Source organism: Hemicordylus capensis, chromosome 11 (assembly GCF_027244095.1).
Source record: "Hemicordylus capensis ecotype Gifberg chromosome 11, rHemCap1.1.pri, whole genome shotgun sequence".
Lineage (NCBI taxonomy): Eukaryota > Metazoa > Chordata > Lepidosauria > Squamata > Cordylidae > Hemicordylus > Hemicordylus capensis.
The window spans coordinates 9,443,107-9,462,715 of record NC_069667.1 but is presented as its reverse complement, the minus strand read 5'-3'; the positions used below and the strand labels follow the sequence as shown (position 1 = coordinate 9,462,715).

Genomic DNA, 19,609 nt, shown 5'->3' with positions numbered 1-19,609 from the left:
CACCCTCCCTTTTCCGCCTGAGGTCCATCTGATCCATGGGGATGGCCACGTCGGCTTGGTCAAGGAGAAGCTGCTAGTAGTCTACCTAGACTGGGCTCACCAGTGTTGGAGGGGCAGAGCTTCCCACATCACGGGGAGGGGGAGGGGGGCTGCAGTGATGGTGAGGGGCAGAGAGAGTGGAGGCAAGGGCTGCTCAAGAGGTGGACGTGGGGCTTTTCAGCTGGGACTGGGAGAGGACGGGGCGGGGGACACCAATCTACACCTTCCCAGCCCCAATTGCAACAGCACCCAGGCCAAGACCCCCCTCGTTTCTGCCCTAGATAACCCACATACTTCAGCAAAGAAGCTGAGCTCAGGGGAAAGTTCTCCATGTCGGGTCTGTGTGCTTCTGATTTCCTCACCTCATCCAGCTTCCGGAGGCACCTTAATATCTGGAAGCGGCCTTCTTTCCAATTGTTGTTAATGACAACTTGTAGGTGCACAGCCTTTTCCTTTGGTCCCTGGTGGAACAAAAGAGCCATTCACTAGCCAAGATGGAATGAGGTATATGCATGAAATTCATCATAATCAACATCATCTCCAACATGTTCCCAGTATCGCTTCCCCAAAGGACGCTAAACAGCACCCTCAGTTTTCAGTCTGATGTCCATCTGATCCCTCCACCTGCCAGATGTTTTCTCTCTCGACCCTGGAGGAACAAACTGCAATTCACCAGCTAAGGCACGAAAGATTGGTTACTTGCCATGAAGGATCCTTCCTACTGCTGGATATGAGGACATCTCTGCTGCTCCAGAGGCAGGACTATGCAAATTAGCTTTGAAGGATTAAACAGGCCTGGGAAGGATACCCACCCCACCCGCCCCAGTTCTGTACAGGCATGTCGGGAGAAGAGGAAATATCCATTTAGAAACCATGTGAAGGAACAGAAGGCAGTCCCTGCAGTAGACTTGGACTGCCCAAGTGGGTGGGCCGGGATAGCCTCATATCCAGGAGCAGCAAGAAGCCTTCACTGTAAGTGACCAATGCCCCGTTCCCTGCTGCGAAGGAGGACGTTTTGTAGGACATGCCACAGCTGATGAGCCCGGGTGGGAAGCACCTGGGACTACTGCTGAGGGAGTACGTACTGTAGCACTCTCCTACCAAATGCAGCTTCGGCAGAGCATTGACTGTCCATCTTGTAATGTCTTGTGAAAGTAGACCGGTAAGATTAGGTTGCTGCTTTATATATCTCGGAAAGGGGAGCGTTTGTAGAGGAGGCAGCCGTTGCTGCCCCTGCCCTGGTCAAATGAGCTGAGCTATGGAGAGGCGTTGGTATTTTCAACATGATATTTAAAATTGATCTGTGGAATTGAGCTGATAGGTTAGACTGGAGGGCCTTGTAGTGTCCAGAATGTTGTGGAGATTCCATGTCAGGAATCAGTCTACGGTAGGTGGCAAAAACAGCGTGGCTCCTCTGAGGAAACATTTTAGGTGAGATTTATGGTTTATTTATTAGGTTTATGGGATGCTCTTGGCGGGATTGAGAGGCCAACAGTTGCTGCCCTTGCCCTGGTCGAATGAGCTGAGCTATGGAGAGGCCTTGGTATTTTCAACATGACATGCAGGCTTTGATCCTCTTGGCAATAGTAACTTTTGAGGCCTTCTGGCCCATGGAAGTAGGGAGATACGACACGGACAAGGCACATGAAGACTGGCAGTGCTCAGTGTGTTGGATGTAGGTCTTTAAGCATCCTCGGACACCTGGGCTGTGCCATGCACGCTCCAACGCATGTGAAGGTTTGGAACAGAAAGAAGGCAGGAGGACGTCCAGCCCCCATGGGTCCCTGTGAGAGACTGGACAGGATTCTGCCCTTTTCCAGTGATTGAAGCTCGGACCGGCTGCAGAGAAGGCAGCCAGTCTACCACTGAGCTTTGGGCTTTCCTGGCATGGGTGGGGGGGGCGGGCTGTGTATGGCCACATTCGCTTGAAACATGGGGCGCTACTTCCAGTCTAGGCTGGCAGTGCTGGAAGGGCAGTGCTTACCACATCTCTGGTGCTCTCGATGGAGCCTGCGGTGCTCGGTGTGACAGGAGCTGATGGAGGAGCCGGCAGGGGCTGTGATGGTGTTGATAGTCTGGGGGTGGTTGGTAGACCTGGCCTCTGCGGAGTCTCCTGGATTCAAGAAGAGGAAGAAAGGCATGAGGAGGGTGCCTGCTGCATCCTGGGCCTCCAAAACATGTGGCGTGACTTACAAATAAGAATCCAATGGATATTTATAGACCCCTTTTCAACAAAAGGTTCCACAGGGGGTTTACACAGATATAAAGAAAGATGGTCCCTTGTCCCCAAAGGGATCACAATCTAAAACAGAAACATAAGAAACACCACTCTGGGCTCCTTGGAGGAAGTGCGGGATGTAAAATGTAAAATAAATATAAATAAATAAGATACACCCCAGCAACTGCCACTGGAGGGATACTGTGCTGGGGATGAATAGGGCCAGTTGCTCTCATCTGGGATATGCCTTATAGCGCCCACATGGTTTGACTAAGAGAGTGGGTTGGAGAAAACGCTAAGCAGCACCCTCCCTTTTCCGCCTGAGGTCCATCTGATCCATGGGGAAGGCCACGTCAGCTTGGTCAAGGAGAAGCTGCTAGTAGTCTACCTAGACTAGGCTCACCAGTGCTGGAGGGGCAGAGCTTCCCACATCATGGGGAGTGCCAGGGGGGGCTGCAGTGATGGCGAGGGGCAGAGAGAGTGGAGGCAAGGGCTGCTCAAGAGGTGGACATGGGGCTTTTCAGCTGGGCCTGGGAGAGGACGGGGCAGGGGCACACGCGTAACAATGATCGGGCAAGGGGAGACAGTTGTCTGGGGGCCCCACTGCCTGGAGGAGCCTCCCAGAGGCACCTCACGTGACTCCCCCTTGCCCCCTGCCCAGCCCCAAGGCCCCTCAGCCACTTGCCCTGCTCGCCTTCTCTCCTGCTTGTTCTCCTGGCCCGCAATGAAAGCAGCAGACAAGCTGCAAAGAGCTCCTTTTCTCCCGCTTCTCAGCTGAGACAGTGGAGGCAAGGGCTGCTCAAGAGGTGGACGTGGGGCTTTTCAGCTGGGACTGGGAGAGGACAAGCTGGGGGACACCAATCTACACCTGCCCAGCCCCAATTGCAACAGCACCCAGGCCAAGACCCCCCTCGTTTCTGCCCTAGATAACCCACATACTTCAGCAAAGAAGCTGAGCTCAGGGGAAAGCTTGTCCCAGAGAACTGGGTTCTCCATGTCGGGTCTGTGTGCTTCTGATTGCCTCACCTCATCCAGCTTCCGGAGGCACTTTAATATCTGGAAGCGGCCTTCTTTCCTATTTTTGTTAATGATGACTTGTGGGTGCAGAGCCTTTTCCTTTGGTCCCTGTTGGAACAAAAGAGCCATTCACTAGCCAAGGTGGAATGAGGTATATGCATGAAATTCATCATAATCAACATCATCTCCAACATGTTCCCAGTATCGCTTCCCCAAAGGACGCTAAACAGCACCCTCAGTTTTCAGTCTGATGTCCATCTGATCCCTCCACCTGCCAGATGTGTTTTCTCTCGACCCTGGAGGAACAAACTGCAATTCACCAGCTAAGGCACGAAAGATTGGTTACTTGCCATGAAGGATCCTTCCTACTGCTGGATATGAGGACATCTCTGCTGCTCCAGAGGCAGGACTATACAAATTAGCTTCGAAGGATTAAACAGGCCTGGGAAGGATACCCACCCCACCCGCCCCAGTTCTGTACAGGCAAGTCGGGAGAAGAGGAAATATCCATTTAGAAACAATGTGAAGGAACAGAAGGCAGTCCCTGCAGTAGACTTGGACTGCCCAAGTGGGTGGGCCGGGATAGCCTCATATCCAGGAGCAGCAAGAAGCCATCACTGTAAGTGACCATAGCCCTGTTCCCTGCTGCGAAGGAGGATGTTTTGTGGGACATGCCACAGCTGATGAGCACCTGGGACTACTGCTGAGGGAGTACCGACTGTAGCACTCTCCTACCGAATGCAGCTTTGGCAGAGCATTGACTGTCCATCTTGTAATGTCTTGTGAAAGTAGACCGGTAAGATTAGGTCGCTGCTTTATATATCTCGGAAAGGGGAGCGTTTGTAGAGGAGGCTGCCGTTGCTGCCCCTTCCCTGGTCAAATGAGCTGAGCTATGGAGAGGCGTTGGTATTTTCAACATGATATTTAAAATTGATCTGTGGAATTGATCTGATAGGTTCGTGGAATTGAGCTGATAGGTTAGACTGGAGGGCCTTGTAGTGTCCAGATGTTGTGGAGATTCCATGTCAGGAATCAGTCTATGGTAGTTGGCAAAAACAGCGTGGCTCCTCTGAGGAAATGTTTTAGGTGAGATTTATGGTTTATTTATTAGGTTTATGAGATGCTGTTGACGGGAGTGAGAGGCCAACAGTTGCTGCCCTTGCCCTGGTCGAATGAGCTGAGCAATGGAGAGGGGCCTTGGTATTTTCAATATGATATGCAGGCTTTGATCCTCTTGGCAATAGTAACTTTTGAGGCCTTCTGGCCCATGGAAGTAGGGAGATACGACACGGACAAGGCACATGAAGACCGGCAGTGCTCAGTATGTTGGATTTAGGTCTTTAAGCATCCTCAGACATCTGGGCTGTGCCATGCACGCTCCAACGGATGTGAAGGTTTGTGACAGAAAGAAGACAGGAGGACGTCCTGGGATCTGTGAAAAATTGAAGGCTCCGGCATCTATCTGAATGAGTCTGGTGAGAATATGCATAAGTGTTTTTTGACAGATAGGGCCTCAAGCTCCAACATTCTGCTGGCGGAGGTGACAGCTACTAGGAATATCAGTTTATAGGACAGAAGGCAATGTGGAATTGATCTGATAGGTTAGACTGGAGCCCGCTCTCCCCGCAAACCCTCTGGAGGTGGGTCTCACCCATTGTGAGACCCACCTCAGTATATGGCAGCTTCCTATTTTCCTTTTTTATCTGGAGCTGCCCACTGGAATCACATCACACCATTTTTTAAATAGCTGCGCTGGTTGCCAATTTGTTTCCAGGTCCAATCCAAGGTGCTGTTTTTGACCTTTAAAGCCCTTAATCGTTTGGGCCCTGGATACTTGAAAGACCTCCTGCTCCCCAAGGTTGCTGCCCACTTGATGAGGTCATCTGCTCCCCGTGCTGACAAAGAGGGAGGTTCGGCTGTCGTGCACGCAGTACAGGGCTTTCTCAGTCATTGCCCCCAGATTCTGGAATGCTATCCACTCCTCAGTCTCCATCACAGTTTTTAGAAAGCGTGTGAAATCTTGGCTTTTCACCCAGGCTTTTATACGATTGTTCCTATTGCTGCTGCTTTGTATCTTTTATGGCTACAGTATATTGTGCTTGTTTTTTCTTCTTTAATTCTTTTAATCTTTGTTTTTTAATCTTGTTTTTTAATCACATCTGTATTTTCTTTTCTAGCTGCTTTTTAATTAGTGTAATTTTTGTAGCCTTGTTTTAACTTTTGTGCGAACCACCTTAAGGTTTTTTTTTAATGAAAGGCAGTATAGAAATTTAACAATAATAAATACATAAATTTGATCCATTACAATGGTCATATTTGATCCAGCTGATCGAAAAGTATCCAATGGGAAGAGATTGTATTAGCGTTATCAAGCTCACATTATAGTTAGTCCCTGGACTCAATCCCTAACCGGCCTTTTAAAAAGGGACACTGATGATTTGGAAGAAATTGATATTTCGTTTATCATCTCTTAATTCCCCACTTACCCAGTAACATTCCTTCCCTAAATTATAAAAAATAATTGGCAGAAGAAAAAGAATCAGTTAGTGAGATTGAGAGGTGGATACCATAAAGGTGAATTTAGGACACTCGATCCAATACAATCACTTTTTATAGAGCAGAGTGGGTTGTGGTTTCAGCTGATACAACTGAAGGCATTTCTGTCTTTGCCCCAGATGCTATCTGTGGCCGGTAGAGACCTGACCAGGTTTGAGAAGCTGGTGACAGAAAGTGGCTATGAAGCAAAAGGTTTAATATCCAAGCACTATCCGACTCTGTTAAAATGTGAATTAATACCATTGACCAGACTGAAACTTGTCAGGGAGATGGATCTGGCAAGAGTTTTCATGAAAGAAAAGTGGGGAGAGAAAGGACTCGTAAATCTGTAGATTCTGTCTCAGCCCAAATCGAGAAAAATTATATTAAAATAGTCCATAGATGGTACATGACTCTGGTGAGATTAGCGCACATTGCAAAGATTTTGAAAGAGCTGCACATTGCAAAGATTTTGAAAGAGCCCCCATTTTGAAAGAGCTGCACTGGCTACCAGTTCGTTTCCAGGTCCAATTCAAGGTGCTGGTTTTGACCTTTAAAGCCCTAAACAGTTTGGGCCTGGGGTATTTGAGGGACCGCCTGCTCCCAAGGGTTGCTGCCCGCTTGACGAGGACATCTGAGGGGGCCCTGCTCCGGGTGCCGACAATGAGAGAGGCCCGGTTGTCGTGCACTCGGGACAGGGCCTTCTCTGTTGCTGCCCCCAGACTCTGGAATGCTCTCCCAGTGGCCATTTGTTCCTCGGGCTCCATCACGGCTTTTAGAAAGCTTGTAAAGACTTGGCTTTTTACCCAGGTTTTTACATAATCGTTTTTACTTCTGCTTCTGGGTGTTTTTATTTGTTGTATTGTTTTATGCTTGTTTTTATGTTTTTATACTCTTAGCATGATGTTTTTATTGTGTTTTTATTGTATGTTTTTAACGTTTGTAAACCGCCTTGGGGCTATCTTTTAACGAAAGGCGGTATAAAAATGCAAAAATAAATAAATAAATAAATAAATAAATAAATAAAAATAAAAAGAGAATGTGTGCTAAATGCTGGAGCAATGATTGTAAGGCGACAGGGACCTCCTATCACTAGGGTGGACTTGTCCAAGAGTTGGGAATTTCTAGAAATTGGTTTTTATAGAGATGGCACAAGTCACTGTTCAGAGATTCAGCCAGATCCCCTCTTGGCACTCTTAGTAGTAGTAGTAGTTGTTGTTTTTTGGGGGGGAGAATTAGAGACATTGAAATCTAAAGATTTACTGTCCTGTATGTTGCTAGCAACTAGATTAATCATAGGCAGACATTGGAAAGAGGGAGAGTTATCCCTAGAGGATCGGGATAACAAACTCTGTTATCTAGCAACAGCCCCCAAAACTGACTTATTCTTTAAAGGTGTAATTCCAGCCCAATCTTGTATTATGATCAAGCAGCATCTATTCTTATTTTTGAACTATAAATATTATGGTAAGGAGGGGACAACCCAATCCATTCATGTTTGCAAAGATGTATTTGTTTAAGAATGACCAAGAATGACATCGTAGAGTATTCTGTGTTCAATGCTTTGTAGTCATCGGCTTGGGCCTCTTCTTCCCTTTCTTTTTAATGATGGTTTTTAGAAATGTATTGTAATGGTGTCTGGTGTTTTTAAATAAGGATCTCTTTTTAATTTTTTTTTTTAAAAAGCTGGTTTGAGGTCTGGATTCCTCCTGGGACTCTGAAGGCATTTCCTCCTACTTCGGTCATATGCTGGGAGAAAGTGCTGGGTAGGATGACCCTGTCTGAGTCGGCACCCACCTCCCACGGGTTCCTCTCCCTCTCCTCTGATCTAGTTTCTGATTTGTACATGACTGGGGCTCCAGAGGGCACACAGCTCCTAAGACTGGCCGGGAGCTTGTCTGACCCTTCCCCTTCTTCAGTTAGGAATTCCACTGTTTCCCATACATTACCTGCATGGCTTCCAGGGCTTGGAGAACTCGAGAGGAGCAGCCACCAAGCCCGCACCATCCCTCTGTGCCTTTCCCTCCCGTGACCTGTAGCGAGAAGGTTGACAAACAGCCAATTAGTGCCCCACTCAAACCTGCATTTCCTCATTTCCCCACCCCCCTCAGGTTCCGACCCTCATTCCTCTTCCTTAATTAATGTTAGACTTGCATAAAACATATGCTGAAAGGTCTCAGCATGTGATCAGAGGGTTCCTTTGGCTCAAATATGTTAAGAGAAGCACCCAGTCCTGGGGGAAGGCAAGTCTCTGGGACCTGTAACAGAAGGTTAAGCACAGACTTGGTACTTGGAGGGTTGAAAATGCCTTTTCTCAGCTGGTGGCTGACATCCAGAGCAGCAGCAGAGCACTGGTGGAAGGAGGCTGCACAAGCGCAAAACTCTTGCACTAGCCTGCCACCCTAGCTAGCCAGAAAAAGATCAAAGCCTGCAGTGGGCTTGTCAACATTGCTGAAGCAATGTCTAGCCTGCTCTGGTGTCCCCCTCCAGTTCAACTGTCCCTGCTTGGAGCTATCCAAGGTCTTGAATCTTGCTCCCCCTTAGAGCTGCCTGAGGCAGTGCTATTCCGGTGGGCTGATGTGATGTAGATGGAGGTAGGGGTGTGTGTGTGTCTGTCTGTCTATCTGTCTGTCAGAGAGAGAGAGAGACAGACAGACAGACAGAACTATGCCCAACGAACTATGCCCAAGACAGACAGAACGAACTATGCCCAAGATTCCCTGGAAAGGGAGGATGCTCATTAAACCACTTTCAGTCTGTGGCATGGATACTGCCCAAGTCTTTGGAAGTGTTACAGACATGTTTTCATTAGAAACATGAGAAGGTGACATCTGGGTGCTAAAGACCAGATAGCAGGCTGAAGTTCTGAGAAGACTATGGGATTCAAGATCTTCCATCAAAGAAAATGTTTTGCTTGCTGCTGCCGACTGTTGTGCCCACGCCACAGCTGATGAACCTGGGTGGGAAGCATCTGGGACTACTTCTGAGGGAGTACCTCCTGCAGCACTCTCCTACCAAATGCAGCTTCGGCAGAGCGTTGAGTGCAGGCATGGAGGGAGGCTGGCGGCGGCACCCTGGCCCTGCCCCCTGCGTCTGACAGCAGACATGGGGGCCAGCTAGCGAAGTCAGGTGTAGGGACATGGTCTTTCCTGCACAGTTGGGACCCACAGCTGGACACATTTGCTTGAAACATGGGGCGCTATGTCCAGTCTTGGCTCAACAGTGCTGGAGGGGCAGTGCTTACCGCAACATGGGCCTTCTTGGTCGCAGTGCTGGGCAGGGCTGCAACTGAGGGTGCAGGCTGGCGCTTTGGTGTGGGTGATGCTGCTAGGCGCACTCTTGGTGGTGGCATCACTCTTGGCCTATACTGGATGCAAGAGTGAGAAGAAAGGCATGAGGAGAGCTCCTGCTGTGCTATGGACCTCAACAAAAGCAGCAGGTGGGGCGCCAACCCCCTCCCCACTTTTAAAAGCGCCAAGACCCTTCTGAGGTCAGCCTTAGAGAATCCACATGGTGTGACTAAGAGAGTGGGGGCAGGGGTAAAGATGCTAACCAGCTAACCTAACCCCAACCAGCACCCTCCATTTTCATCCTGATGTCCATCTGATCCCTCCACCTGCCTCACCTCACTCAATCTGTTCGGTGGATCATTTCTATGGCTCAATGGTCTTATTGTAGAAATTGAAATGAGACTGACACTAGAGAGATATTGGGGCATCAGTTTTACTATTGATTTCACATTGGGATGAAGTGGTACAAGATTGTTTATACCCTTGTAATTTATTCACAGTAATGCGAGATTTCTGTGTAAAGGAGATTAAACTGGAGATTAAATTTCTGTGTAAAGGAGATTAAACTGTGTAAAGGAGATCAAACTGGGCCCACCAGTTTGGTGCAGACCCCTACTCTCCTCTTCTGTTAGGAATGGCAGTGTTTCCCAAGCATTACCTTCCCGGCTTCCATCTCCTGCAGTATTCTGTAGGTCGAAGTGCTGAGCCCGCACCATCCATCTGTGGCGTTTTTTGCAGTAACCTGTCAGGAGGGGGTAAACAATAGGCCAGTTAGTGGCCAACTCAACCCTGCATGCTAGAGGGAGAGTGCCAGATACGGCAGTGCCTCTCTCTGTAGCATCCTTCTGTTTCTTTTCTTTATGTGCACTGGAATAGTCATGATGCCCAGCAGTGGAGCGGGGCGGGGGAGCAGGAGGAGGAGAAAAGATCTCTTCCGAGTAACTGTGCCTGTCTTGCCCTATTCCTGACTCAGTGTTAGAACATCCCGACAGCTCAGACCCAGATGGCTGCCGCTTCACTGGAACCCCTTGCACAAGTGAAATGGGGGAAAGATCTAGCACTCCCTACATGGCCCGGGAATGCAGTCCACCCCTTGGGTCCAAGCCCCAGCCCTCTTCCATAGGGAACTTAAGACTTGCATAAAACATACGCGGATAGGTGTCGGCATGTGGCGGACAGGTTCCTTAGGGCGATGTTGACTCCCACGGCAAGATGCACCCATTCCTGGGGCGACCTGAGGCTCTTGGATCTGAGACAGAAAGATTCAGCACAGTCTCAGTAACCCGAGGACCAAAAATGCATTTCCTCAGATGGCGGCTGACATCCAGAGCAGCAGCAGAGCGCTACTAGAAGGATGCTGCATAAGTGCAAAGCTCTTGTGCTAGCCAGCAAGAGATTGAAGCCTTTTTCTGAAGCAAATCTAGCCTGCGCTGGTGTTTCCCACCCAGTGCAACTGTCCCGCCCCAGAGCTATCCAAGGTCTTGATCTTCCTGCCAGAATCTTGCTCGTCTGCCTGTGCCAGTGTTCTTCAGCGGCAGTCCCCACCAACTCAATGTGCCTGTCTAGCCTTAACCCTGACACATTGTTTATTTGGCCTGTGTGCAGCTTTGGCTGTGATGCACCCCCCACCCCAGGGTGAAAAGGAGAGGTGGGATTCTCTTCTGATTAACTGTCGTGTCCCTTTAACTGTCATGTCCCTTAACTGTCAAGTCCCCACAGCTTAGAACCAGGTAGCTCCGCTTGACTGAAACCCCTGGCAAAGTGGAATGGGTGGCAGATCTAGCACTCTCTCCATAGCCTGAGGATGCAGTCCATCCCTCGTGTTCCAATTCCCATCCCTCTTCCACAGGGTATGCACAGGAATGACTTGCGTACGAGTATAGGTCTCAGCACGCAACAGGGAGATTCTTTTGGCCAACGCTCAGGCTCGGTACCTGGAGGACCGAAAATGCACTTATTCATGTTCTGCTCTGACATCCAGAGCAGCAGCAGAGCGCTGCTGGAAAGAGGCTGCACAAGTGCAAAACTGTTATGCTAGCCAGCCACCCTAATTAGCCTGCAAGACATCTAAGCCTGCAGTGCGCTTGTCCACATTGCCGAAGCAATGTCTGCCCTGCTCTGGTCTCCCCCTCCAGTTCAAGGGTCCCTGCCAGAGCTATCCAAGGTCCTGCCAGAATCTTGCTTCCCCTCAGAGCTTCCTGGGGCAGTCAGGAAGCATCTTTAGCGTCAGGCTCCATTCACCCCATGTGCCATGTGTCTGTGGGACTGTGCGCAGCTTCCACCAAAGCCAAATACTCTGCACAGTCCCCCTGTGCCATGTGCGGATGACCATTCCCACAGTACAGTGCTGCCATCTGTGCAGGACTGGCGGTGTGTTTGCGTGTGCTCCCTTAAGGGAAAGTAATCCCCTTGAGCCCCTGCACCACCTTGGAAGGTGCTCAGAGTGCTGGGAAGTGCAGCCCTCCCCAGAGAGCTCTTTAGAGAGGGCTCCATTTCTCTGAAATGGCCCTCCCAGCACTGTAGAAAGCACAGGACTGTGCAGAGGTCAGCACAGTGGGAAATGACTCTCACACTGAAGAGTTTCTGCCAAAATGGTCCCTGCTTGGAAAAGAGTCAAGATTGCTGGTTTGAGGTCTGGACTCTTCCCGGTTCTTTGAAGGCATTTCCTATGACTTTGGTAATATGTTGGATGAAGGTCCTGGCTAGAATGACACTATCCAGGGTCAGCGCCCACCTCCCACCGGTTCCTCCCCCTCTCCTCGGATCTTGTTTTTGATTCGTATGTGACTGGGATTGGGAGGGTGTACAGCTCCAGAGACTGTCTGGGAGCTTGTCCTACCAAGCGGATGGCCATGAGAGCAGCTCTTGAGTGTGTCCTCCATTAAAGCTCTTTTGGTCCTCCCCCTCTTCTCTTAGGAGTGGCTGGGTTTCCCAAACCTTACCCTAATGGCTTCCATTGCTTGTAGTATTCTGCAGACCGAGCTCCTCAGTACACTCCTTTCCTCTGTGGAATTTGTTTCAGTGTCCTGTAGCGAGAAGGTTAAGAACAGGCTGATTAGTGGCCAACACAAACCTGCATTTCCTCACTTTGTGTCAACTTCTAAAAGAAATCAAGAAAAGGACACAGACCCACTTATGAAATCTCAGCTACAGGTGAAACTCGGAAAATTAGAATATCGTGCAAAAGTCCATTAATTTCAGTAATGCAAATTAAAAGGTGAAACTGATATATGAGACAGACGCATTACATGCAAAGCGAGATAAGTCAAGCCTTAATTTGTTATAATTGTGATGATCATGGCGTACAGCTCATGAAAACCCCAAATCCACAATCCCAGAAAATTGGAATATTACATGGAACCAAGAAGACAAGGATTGTAGAATAGAACAATATCGGACCTCCGAAAAGTATACAGTGTACTGTGCTTGATTGACCAGCAAACTCGCCTGACCTGACCCCATAGAGAATCTATGGGGCATTGCCAAGAGAAGGATGAGAGACATGAGACCAAACAATGCAGAAGAGCTGAAGGCCGCTAACGAAGCATCCTGGTCTTCCATAACACCTCAGCAGTGCCACAGGCTGATAGCATCCATGCCATGCCGCATTGAGGCAGTAATTGCTGCAAAAGGGGCCCAAACCAAGTACTGAATACATATGCATGCTTATACTTTTCAGAGGTCCGATATTGTTCTATTCTACAATCCTTGTCTTCTTGGTTCCATGTAATATTCTAATTTTCTGGGATTGTGGATTTGGGGTGTTCATGAGCTGTACGCCATGATCATCACAATTATAACAAATTAAGGCTTGACTTATCTCGCTTTGCATGTAATGCGTCTGTCTCATATATCAGTTTCACCTTTTAATTTGCATTACTGAAATTAATGGACTTTTGCACGATATTCTAATTTTCCGAGTTTCACCTGTACATTACAGGAATGATCATGGGAGTATTTCGCTGATGGTTCCTATATCTGGCCTAAGACAGAGGATTACCACAGCCTAGAAAGTGCCAGATGCAGCCACTAGAGCTAGAGCTGGGAACACAGCCACATAGGAAGCTGCCTTCTTCCAAGTCAGACCAGTGGTCCATCTAGCTCAGTATTGCTGACACTGACTGGCAGCGGCCGCTCTCCAAGCTTCCAGACAGGAGTCTCTCCCAGCCCTACTGGGAGATGACAGAGATGGAACCTGGGAGCTCCTGCATGCAAAGCATATGCTCCAGCACTGAACTACAGCCCCCATCCCCTGAGGGTCATCAGCACAGTGATGAAATCACACCCAGACCCCTGGCTGGCATCCAGAGGCCACACCTCAGCATCCTGTCCACAGGTTGAACAAGCTGGTAAATAATCCCTTGGAAAGCCACCTGCTGAGTGGACAGAGAGAAATTGTCTCCCTCTCTCACAACCCTAGAATCAGGGGTTCTCCCATGAAACCAATTGCCCGGAAATTTAGGGCCAACCGAAGCAAGTACTTTTGCACACAGCGCCTTATCAACTTGTGGAATTCTCTGTCACAGTAGGTGATGACGGCCACCAGCTTGAATGTCTTTAAGTGGGGCTTAGACAAATTGATGGAGAATATGCCTATTGATTACCAGTCACACCTCTATTACGGTCAATGACCAGCAATGCTAGTATCCATGGCCGCTAGTCCTGATGGCTACAGGCTCCCTCCGAGCTCAGAGGCAGCATGACTCTGAACACCAGTTGCAGGGGAGCAACAGCAGGAGAGGGGCAGCTTCCCAAGACATCTGGAGCGCCCCTGCGGGAAACAGGGTGCGGGACTGGATGGGCCGAAGGCTTGATCCAGCGAGGATCTTCTTTTGCTCTGATGGCATAGTCATAACTATCGTCGTCCTGGTCCTGCTTATATGTGCATCAGCAACTGGGTTTTGATAGCAGTTGAACAATCATGGCTCCCCACAAAGAGACCTGGGAGTTGTAGCTTGATGAGCTTGTGTGAAGTCTCACAGTCTCAAGAGAACCTTTCGTTCCACTCAAGGCTTTGCCCCTAACCCCATCTCAGACCCCCTCTAAGACTGTCTCCTGAAGCTAAGCCAATAGACCGGTTTCTTTCCCCTTGGACCTGGCCCATGGACCTGGCCCATTTAGCATTAGCCCCTCCCACTCTTCGGCCACAGCCCCTTTACTAGACACAGATCAACCTGCTTGGCATCCAAAGGACTGGCTGATGTCCAGCATGAAATGATCTTAGGAAAAGAACAACTGAACAAAAAAACCAGGAGAAACCTCTTTTGACCCAACACCCGGGGTTCACCTGGCAAAATGGGACCCTCCTTACCTGTCTCTGTGCTAAAACTCCAATTTTCTTGAAGACATGGTCATAGACATATGAAATGGGCTGTTTAATGGCCAAAGCCAAAGCCCTGAGGCAGAAGGCCATCTTCACTTCTGATCAGAAAGGCTGAAGTTGGCCAACTGTCTTCTGGAGCATCTTTTGCATTTCTCCATCTCCATGGACACCGGAACTCCCAGCTCTGTTCTATGGGGGGATGGGAGCTGGCCAGGCAGAGACAGTTGGGAGGGGAGAGATGCTGACTGCTGGCAGCAGAGGCTGTGGACTGGGGTGCTGGAACTGAGGTAGAAAAGGTACTCTTGGAGCCTTGGGGTCCCTTAAGAAGAGGTGACATGGGAAAGAATGAGTGACCACTCCAACATCTCTCACCGGGGGTGAGGGTGGGGATTTGAGTTTGACACAGTTGTGGAGCCTGGCAGCTGGGCCCTGTCCTGTTTCACTTTTCTGCAACCTGTCACATTGTTTAGGTACTTCATATACTTTCACTGAAATCACACAAAATAAATGCATGGTATTGGACTGACTTAATGTGATCTCTATGGGTGCAGAATCCAACTAGTCTTGGCACAGAGTTGGGTTAGATTAACAAAGAGTGTCCCACCTTTGTGGAAGCCCAGAGGACCCACAGGCCTACCAGCTGCCCCCTGGGCACACCACTGCCAGTTAGGGTGGCCAACTGTTTTTCTTAGCCATGCTCCTGTGTCTTTAAGAGCAAGCCTGACACACCAGAAATGCAGGATGGTGATGCTTTCCCAAAGTTGGGGACAGGCCGCCATCAAGGAGGTGTCTGCTAAAAAGTGTTGATAGCTAATGATGACCCCACAATTACCCAGGTTGGTGCCATTTAATTAGGAGCTTGAAATGGAAAACTGACTCACTCTGATAAGTAGAGAGATCTGCACACTGAGCAACCCCTTCCTATAGGCAGAAGCCACAGATTGCTTCTGTCTGATTCCATTCTTTTTCTTGGGCTGCTTTTCAGAAAAGAGAAGTTGGCTCATTCCCCTGGTCCTGTATTCTCTTGCCTTCAGTGCACATGCAAGACCTGTGAAAATCTCCCTCTGCACATGGGAAGAATCTGCAAGGTGGCATTTGTAAGCAGGACACCTTCTGACTGTGTTCCTTTCTGCCTGACAATGGCCAGCTCTCCTGTCCTGGGGCAACTGCGGCAGAATCAAAAACGGCCCCTTTGCCCCACCCCCCCTCCATGCCAGGAAAGCACTGAGGAAGTTTCCCTTTGGCACTGAACTAATAGCTGTAAACCCGACTTGGCATAACTGTACAAGCAGCACACTCTCGAAGACAGACAAGAAACTGGCTGGTTTCAGACCAGAGTTCAGGCGATCTCCTTTTGGCTCCAGCTCTACAGACACGGGAAATGGGAACCCGAGGCTGACGTCTTGACAGACGTGCCACCACCACATGATCACTTCTGATCTTGTGTGATGCCAGCAATTGTGCAAGCTGGCAACTCGCCCTCTGTGCACCCACACTCCTCCTTGGTCTTGGAGACCCAACTGAAGATGAGGAAGATGGAGATGCTGGCCCAGGCCAAGACGCCCCACGGTGTCCATGTGGGTGCATCCAGGCAAGAACCCATGAGGCGAGGGGTTCCCAAATTGTGGGACTCCAGACTGCAAGTGAACTGCAACTCTGATCCTCCACAGCCACAATCAATTGAAGCTGGGGGTGATGGGAATTGTAGTCCAGCAACATCTGGAGTCCCATGGGCTGGCAACCTCTGCCCTAGGCACCCGGTGGGAAAGCAGTCAAGCTTCATTGCAGGACAAAGGATCCCCACCTCTCTCTTTCTCAAAAGACTTCATAAACTCGGAAAGAAAGATCCCCACCACACAGTCAGGCAAAGGCTCAGCATTCCAGATCCCCATCATAAGGGAGGCAATGTCAAGCAAGGGCCCCTTCGGGCTTCCTGGGCCTCATAGAGCCAGATCACAAGCGCCTCTCTTGCTCTTCTGCCCCGACGCTGGGCCAGGGAGGGGAAATCTGGCCCCCCAGCTGTTGCTGAACTATAATACCTTGTGGCTGGGTGGGATGGGAGTTGTAGCTCAACAAGAGCTGGAGGGCTGGATAATTTGCCCATCCCTGCACTGGGCACTCTCTGCCGGGGGCTGCAAAGGCCCAGCCCCTCCTGCTGCGCTGCACCCCCTCCGGAGGCTGGCTGAGCACTGCAGGTGGAGATCACGCTTTCTCCAGTGCATAGCAAGAGGGTGCTTCCCACTTTTCTCTCCTCCAACGGCACAGCCCTAGGGTTGTCAATGCCTCCCCATCTACCAAGATGCATGTTCACACCTGTTCCTAGGAAGGGGTCCAGCTCCTCTCTGATCTCTGCATCTCCTATCTTTCTCTGGTCATCTCCCTGTTTGCTTTCCTGCCCCCTGCAGGACCCAGCCAGGCTCCTGTTGCAGCCCTAGGAGGACCCCCTCTCAGAGCAGAGGCGGCTTCCCTGCTGGACCCAGGCATGGAGACCCCCACAGCCCATCCTCAGGCTGAAGCAGCTGGGACGTATCCCATGGAAAGGCCCCTGCAGGCTTCTACTGTTTGGTACTTGATCCCCCTCTCGGGTCCTCTCTCCTTCCCACAAGGAATGGAAGAGTTCCATTCAACTTACAGGCCAGCATCTGGCTTTGGGCAGCAGGGCTGGGCACTCCACAGAAGGCTCTTCCACGTGGCCGCTTCTCTTGTTTCTGTGCCTGGAAGGTTCAAAGCCTGGTCAGTACCTGGAGGATCAGAGCTGCACTGGCTGAGAAGAGCCGGTCAGGGACGATGAGAAATGGAAAAACCGAATGTACGGATTTCCCAGTTTCCTACTGACATCCTGCTTATATCTATAGCGACACTTTGGGTGAGATCGGTTCTCTTTTTAAAGGTGCCTCACTAGCTGGGTGCTGTGCCATTTTATATTCCCTCTCCAACTGTGGACTGCCACCCAAGTCAAAGGGCCCAGGAAGCATGGGAGATCTCCCGAGGCCCCTCCGTTTGGCAACATGGGCATATTCAGCCTCCAGAGGCAAAGAGCCCACGGTGGTTATTCAGAGCTCAACATCTTGCATGTACACACACTCCCCTGCATGCAGATAACAGGGCAATTGCTAGAATTCCAGCCACATTTGGGGCGAGGTGTGTGTGTGTGGAGAGAGAGTGTATTGATGCAAGTGGATTATATCTGCCAACCCCCTCCACCCTCACCCCGTTATTGACAGTGATTTGTTGATGTCTCGACATTAATTTCCATCGTTGCTACCATTCAGAACTTTGCAGGCAAGCTTCCATGTGCATATAGAGAGTTGTGCCTTTTCTAGAGTTGCCCTGGAACTCTGAAATGCTCTTGCTAATGAAATTAGAGTTTCACCTTCTCTGAATGGTTTTAAGAAGGACCTGAAAACATACCCGTTTAGCCAGGCTTGTAGGCTTGTAAAACTTCGGGTTTTAGCATTTGTATCTGTATTTTGAAAATTGTTTTCATTGTGTCAATGGTTTAATGGTTTTTTAGATTGTGAACCACCAATTTTTTGAATGGGGTGGTACAGAAATGTAAGGAATAAATAAAAATAAAATAAATAGATGCCATTGTATATTTACAATGGCATCTAAGCTTTCCTGCTCTCTTCCCAAAGAATTGCTCACAGAAACATTTCCTAGCAAATAAGCAAGGGTTCCTAATTCACCCAATTAATTCACCCGCCATATGGGAGGTGTCTGTCTATTTCTCAAGCAGTTGTTGGATACTCTGCATTAGAGCAGAGTCTGACAACGGTGTAGCAGAATCAGTGCGGTGTAGTGGCTAGCGTGTCATACTAGAACTGGGAAGACCCTTTGGCCATGAAACTCAGTGGGGACTTTGGGCCAGTCCCTTCTCTCTCAGCCTCACTTACCTTGCAGGGCTGTTGTGAGGATTAAACTAACCATGGACATCGCTCTGGGCTCCTCGGAGGAGGAGTAGGATATACCTGTAAGGAGAAATAAAGCAAAGCCAAACATGCGTCAGGAGGATGTACCACAGCCTCTTGGAAGGTATACCTGGTGGGGCCACTTGGGTGAAAGATCTCCAGTGCGAGAGCCATTTCCCAGCCCCATGATGCAGTGCTGGAGGGGGACAGGGGCTGTGGGCCTTCCCTGTCCAGGCCTGCCCAGCAGCACTTTGGAAGGCACAGACAGAGCTCTGAGACCACGGGATATCCTTCCCAGCACACTGGCCTAGACCTCTGTGGGAAGGACAGCACTGCCCAGCGCTCTGTGTGATGCTGCTGGGGCTTGACGGGGAGGGGTCTGCTCTCTTGGCTCCCTAGGCAAGTTACTTCTCTGCTGCGCCATTAGGAGGTTAATTAGCTAAATGTTAACTTCCCACCACCTGAGCGAAGCTAGCTGCACCTGCCAGGCCCACCCATCAGTGCTCCTGCATCACCCGGCTCTGCAACCTGCCACTGAGGCAGAACCTCCCTTCTGGCTTCCCCAGTGGATGGGTGGATGGTCAGTTGGACGCCAGCGGGGAAGGTAGGCGGGAAGAGAAGCTTCTCCTGAGAGCAAAGTGTCCTGAGGCAACAAAACGTTCCACCTGCCCCCCAGAACTTCAGATGCAACAACAAATGCAAAAAGAGTTGCTTGGTGCCCCAAAGAGTCTCCTGTGCTCTGTAGAAGTCCCTAGTTGGCCATCCCATGAAAACCACCCAGCTCCTCCGCTGCCCAGAAAGCCAGGGGCAGCACAGCAAGGGCACTGCTTGGGTCCCTCACGAGATGAGCTCTAGCAGGTCTCTCCCGGGAGGGAACTCTCCCCTGGCCCACCAGCCACAGAAGTGCGGCTGCCGGGCTGGGCCTCGGCTTGGTGAGCAGCAGAGAATCCCCATGGTTGCCACCCTCTGTTTCCGTCTGCCTCCCATCCTCCCTGACCCTCTCCGCTCCTTGGGCGTGTCAGGTAAGGCCCCTGCCCTGCTGACAGGACCCTCCTGAGTTGCCTAGGACCCTAAAATAGGTTGTTTGAGAACCCCCCACTTCTCTGCTTCTTGTCCTCCCTCTAAGAAGTTCAGAGTGTCATTAGCCTTTTATTATCACCACCACCCTGTGAGGCAGGCTTGGGCCGACGCAACTTCGTCCATTACATTCAAGGCTCAATAGGGAGGGAGATCTGCTTCTCCTCCATCCATGTCCAGCTCTTTGACTTCCTCGGTA

General features: G+C 50.0%; 2 protein-coding genes across 7 annotated transcripts in view; one reads left to right on the top strand and one right to left on the bottom strand.

The window, feature by feature from the left end:
* LOC128335423 (proteoglycan 4-like) overlaps positions 1–14,536 on the bottom strand; it is a 29,025-nt gene extending 14,489 nt beyond the window's left edge. For 4 of the 6 annotated variants that reach the window (XM_053273631.1, XM_053273633.1, XM_053273637.1 and 1 more), the window contains exons 1-8: positions 14,411–14,536; positions 12,042–12,125; positions 10,250–10,348; positions 9,758–9,841; positions 9,054–9,176; positions 7,759–7,842; positions 3,284–3,382; positions 2,024–2,152 (exon numbers count right to left, since the gene is read on the bottom strand). In XM_053273631.1, the coding sequence (XP_053129606.1) occupies positions 2,024–2,152; positions 3,284–3,382; positions 7,759–7,842; positions 9,054–9,176; positions 9,758–9,841; positions 10,250–10,348; positions 12,042–12,125; positions 14,411–14,512 (804 nt within the window). In that variant the 5' untranslated portion in view covers positions 14,513–14,536. Of the gene's footprint in view, positions 1–401; positions 501–2,023; positions 2,153–3,283; positions 3,383–7,758; positions 7,843–9,053; positions 9,177–9,757; positions 9,842–10,249; positions 10,349–12,041; positions 12,126–14,410 lie in introns of all 6 variants that reach the window. The other 2 variants (XM_053273635.1, XM_053273634.1) reach the window with 2 other exon arrangements.
* The window catches only part of LOC128335422 (55 kDa erythrocyte membrane protein-like), a 103,085-nt gene that overhangs the window by 50,224 nt on the left and 33,252 nt on the right, over positions 1–19,609 (top strand). The gene's annotated exons all lie outside the window — the stretch shown is intronic.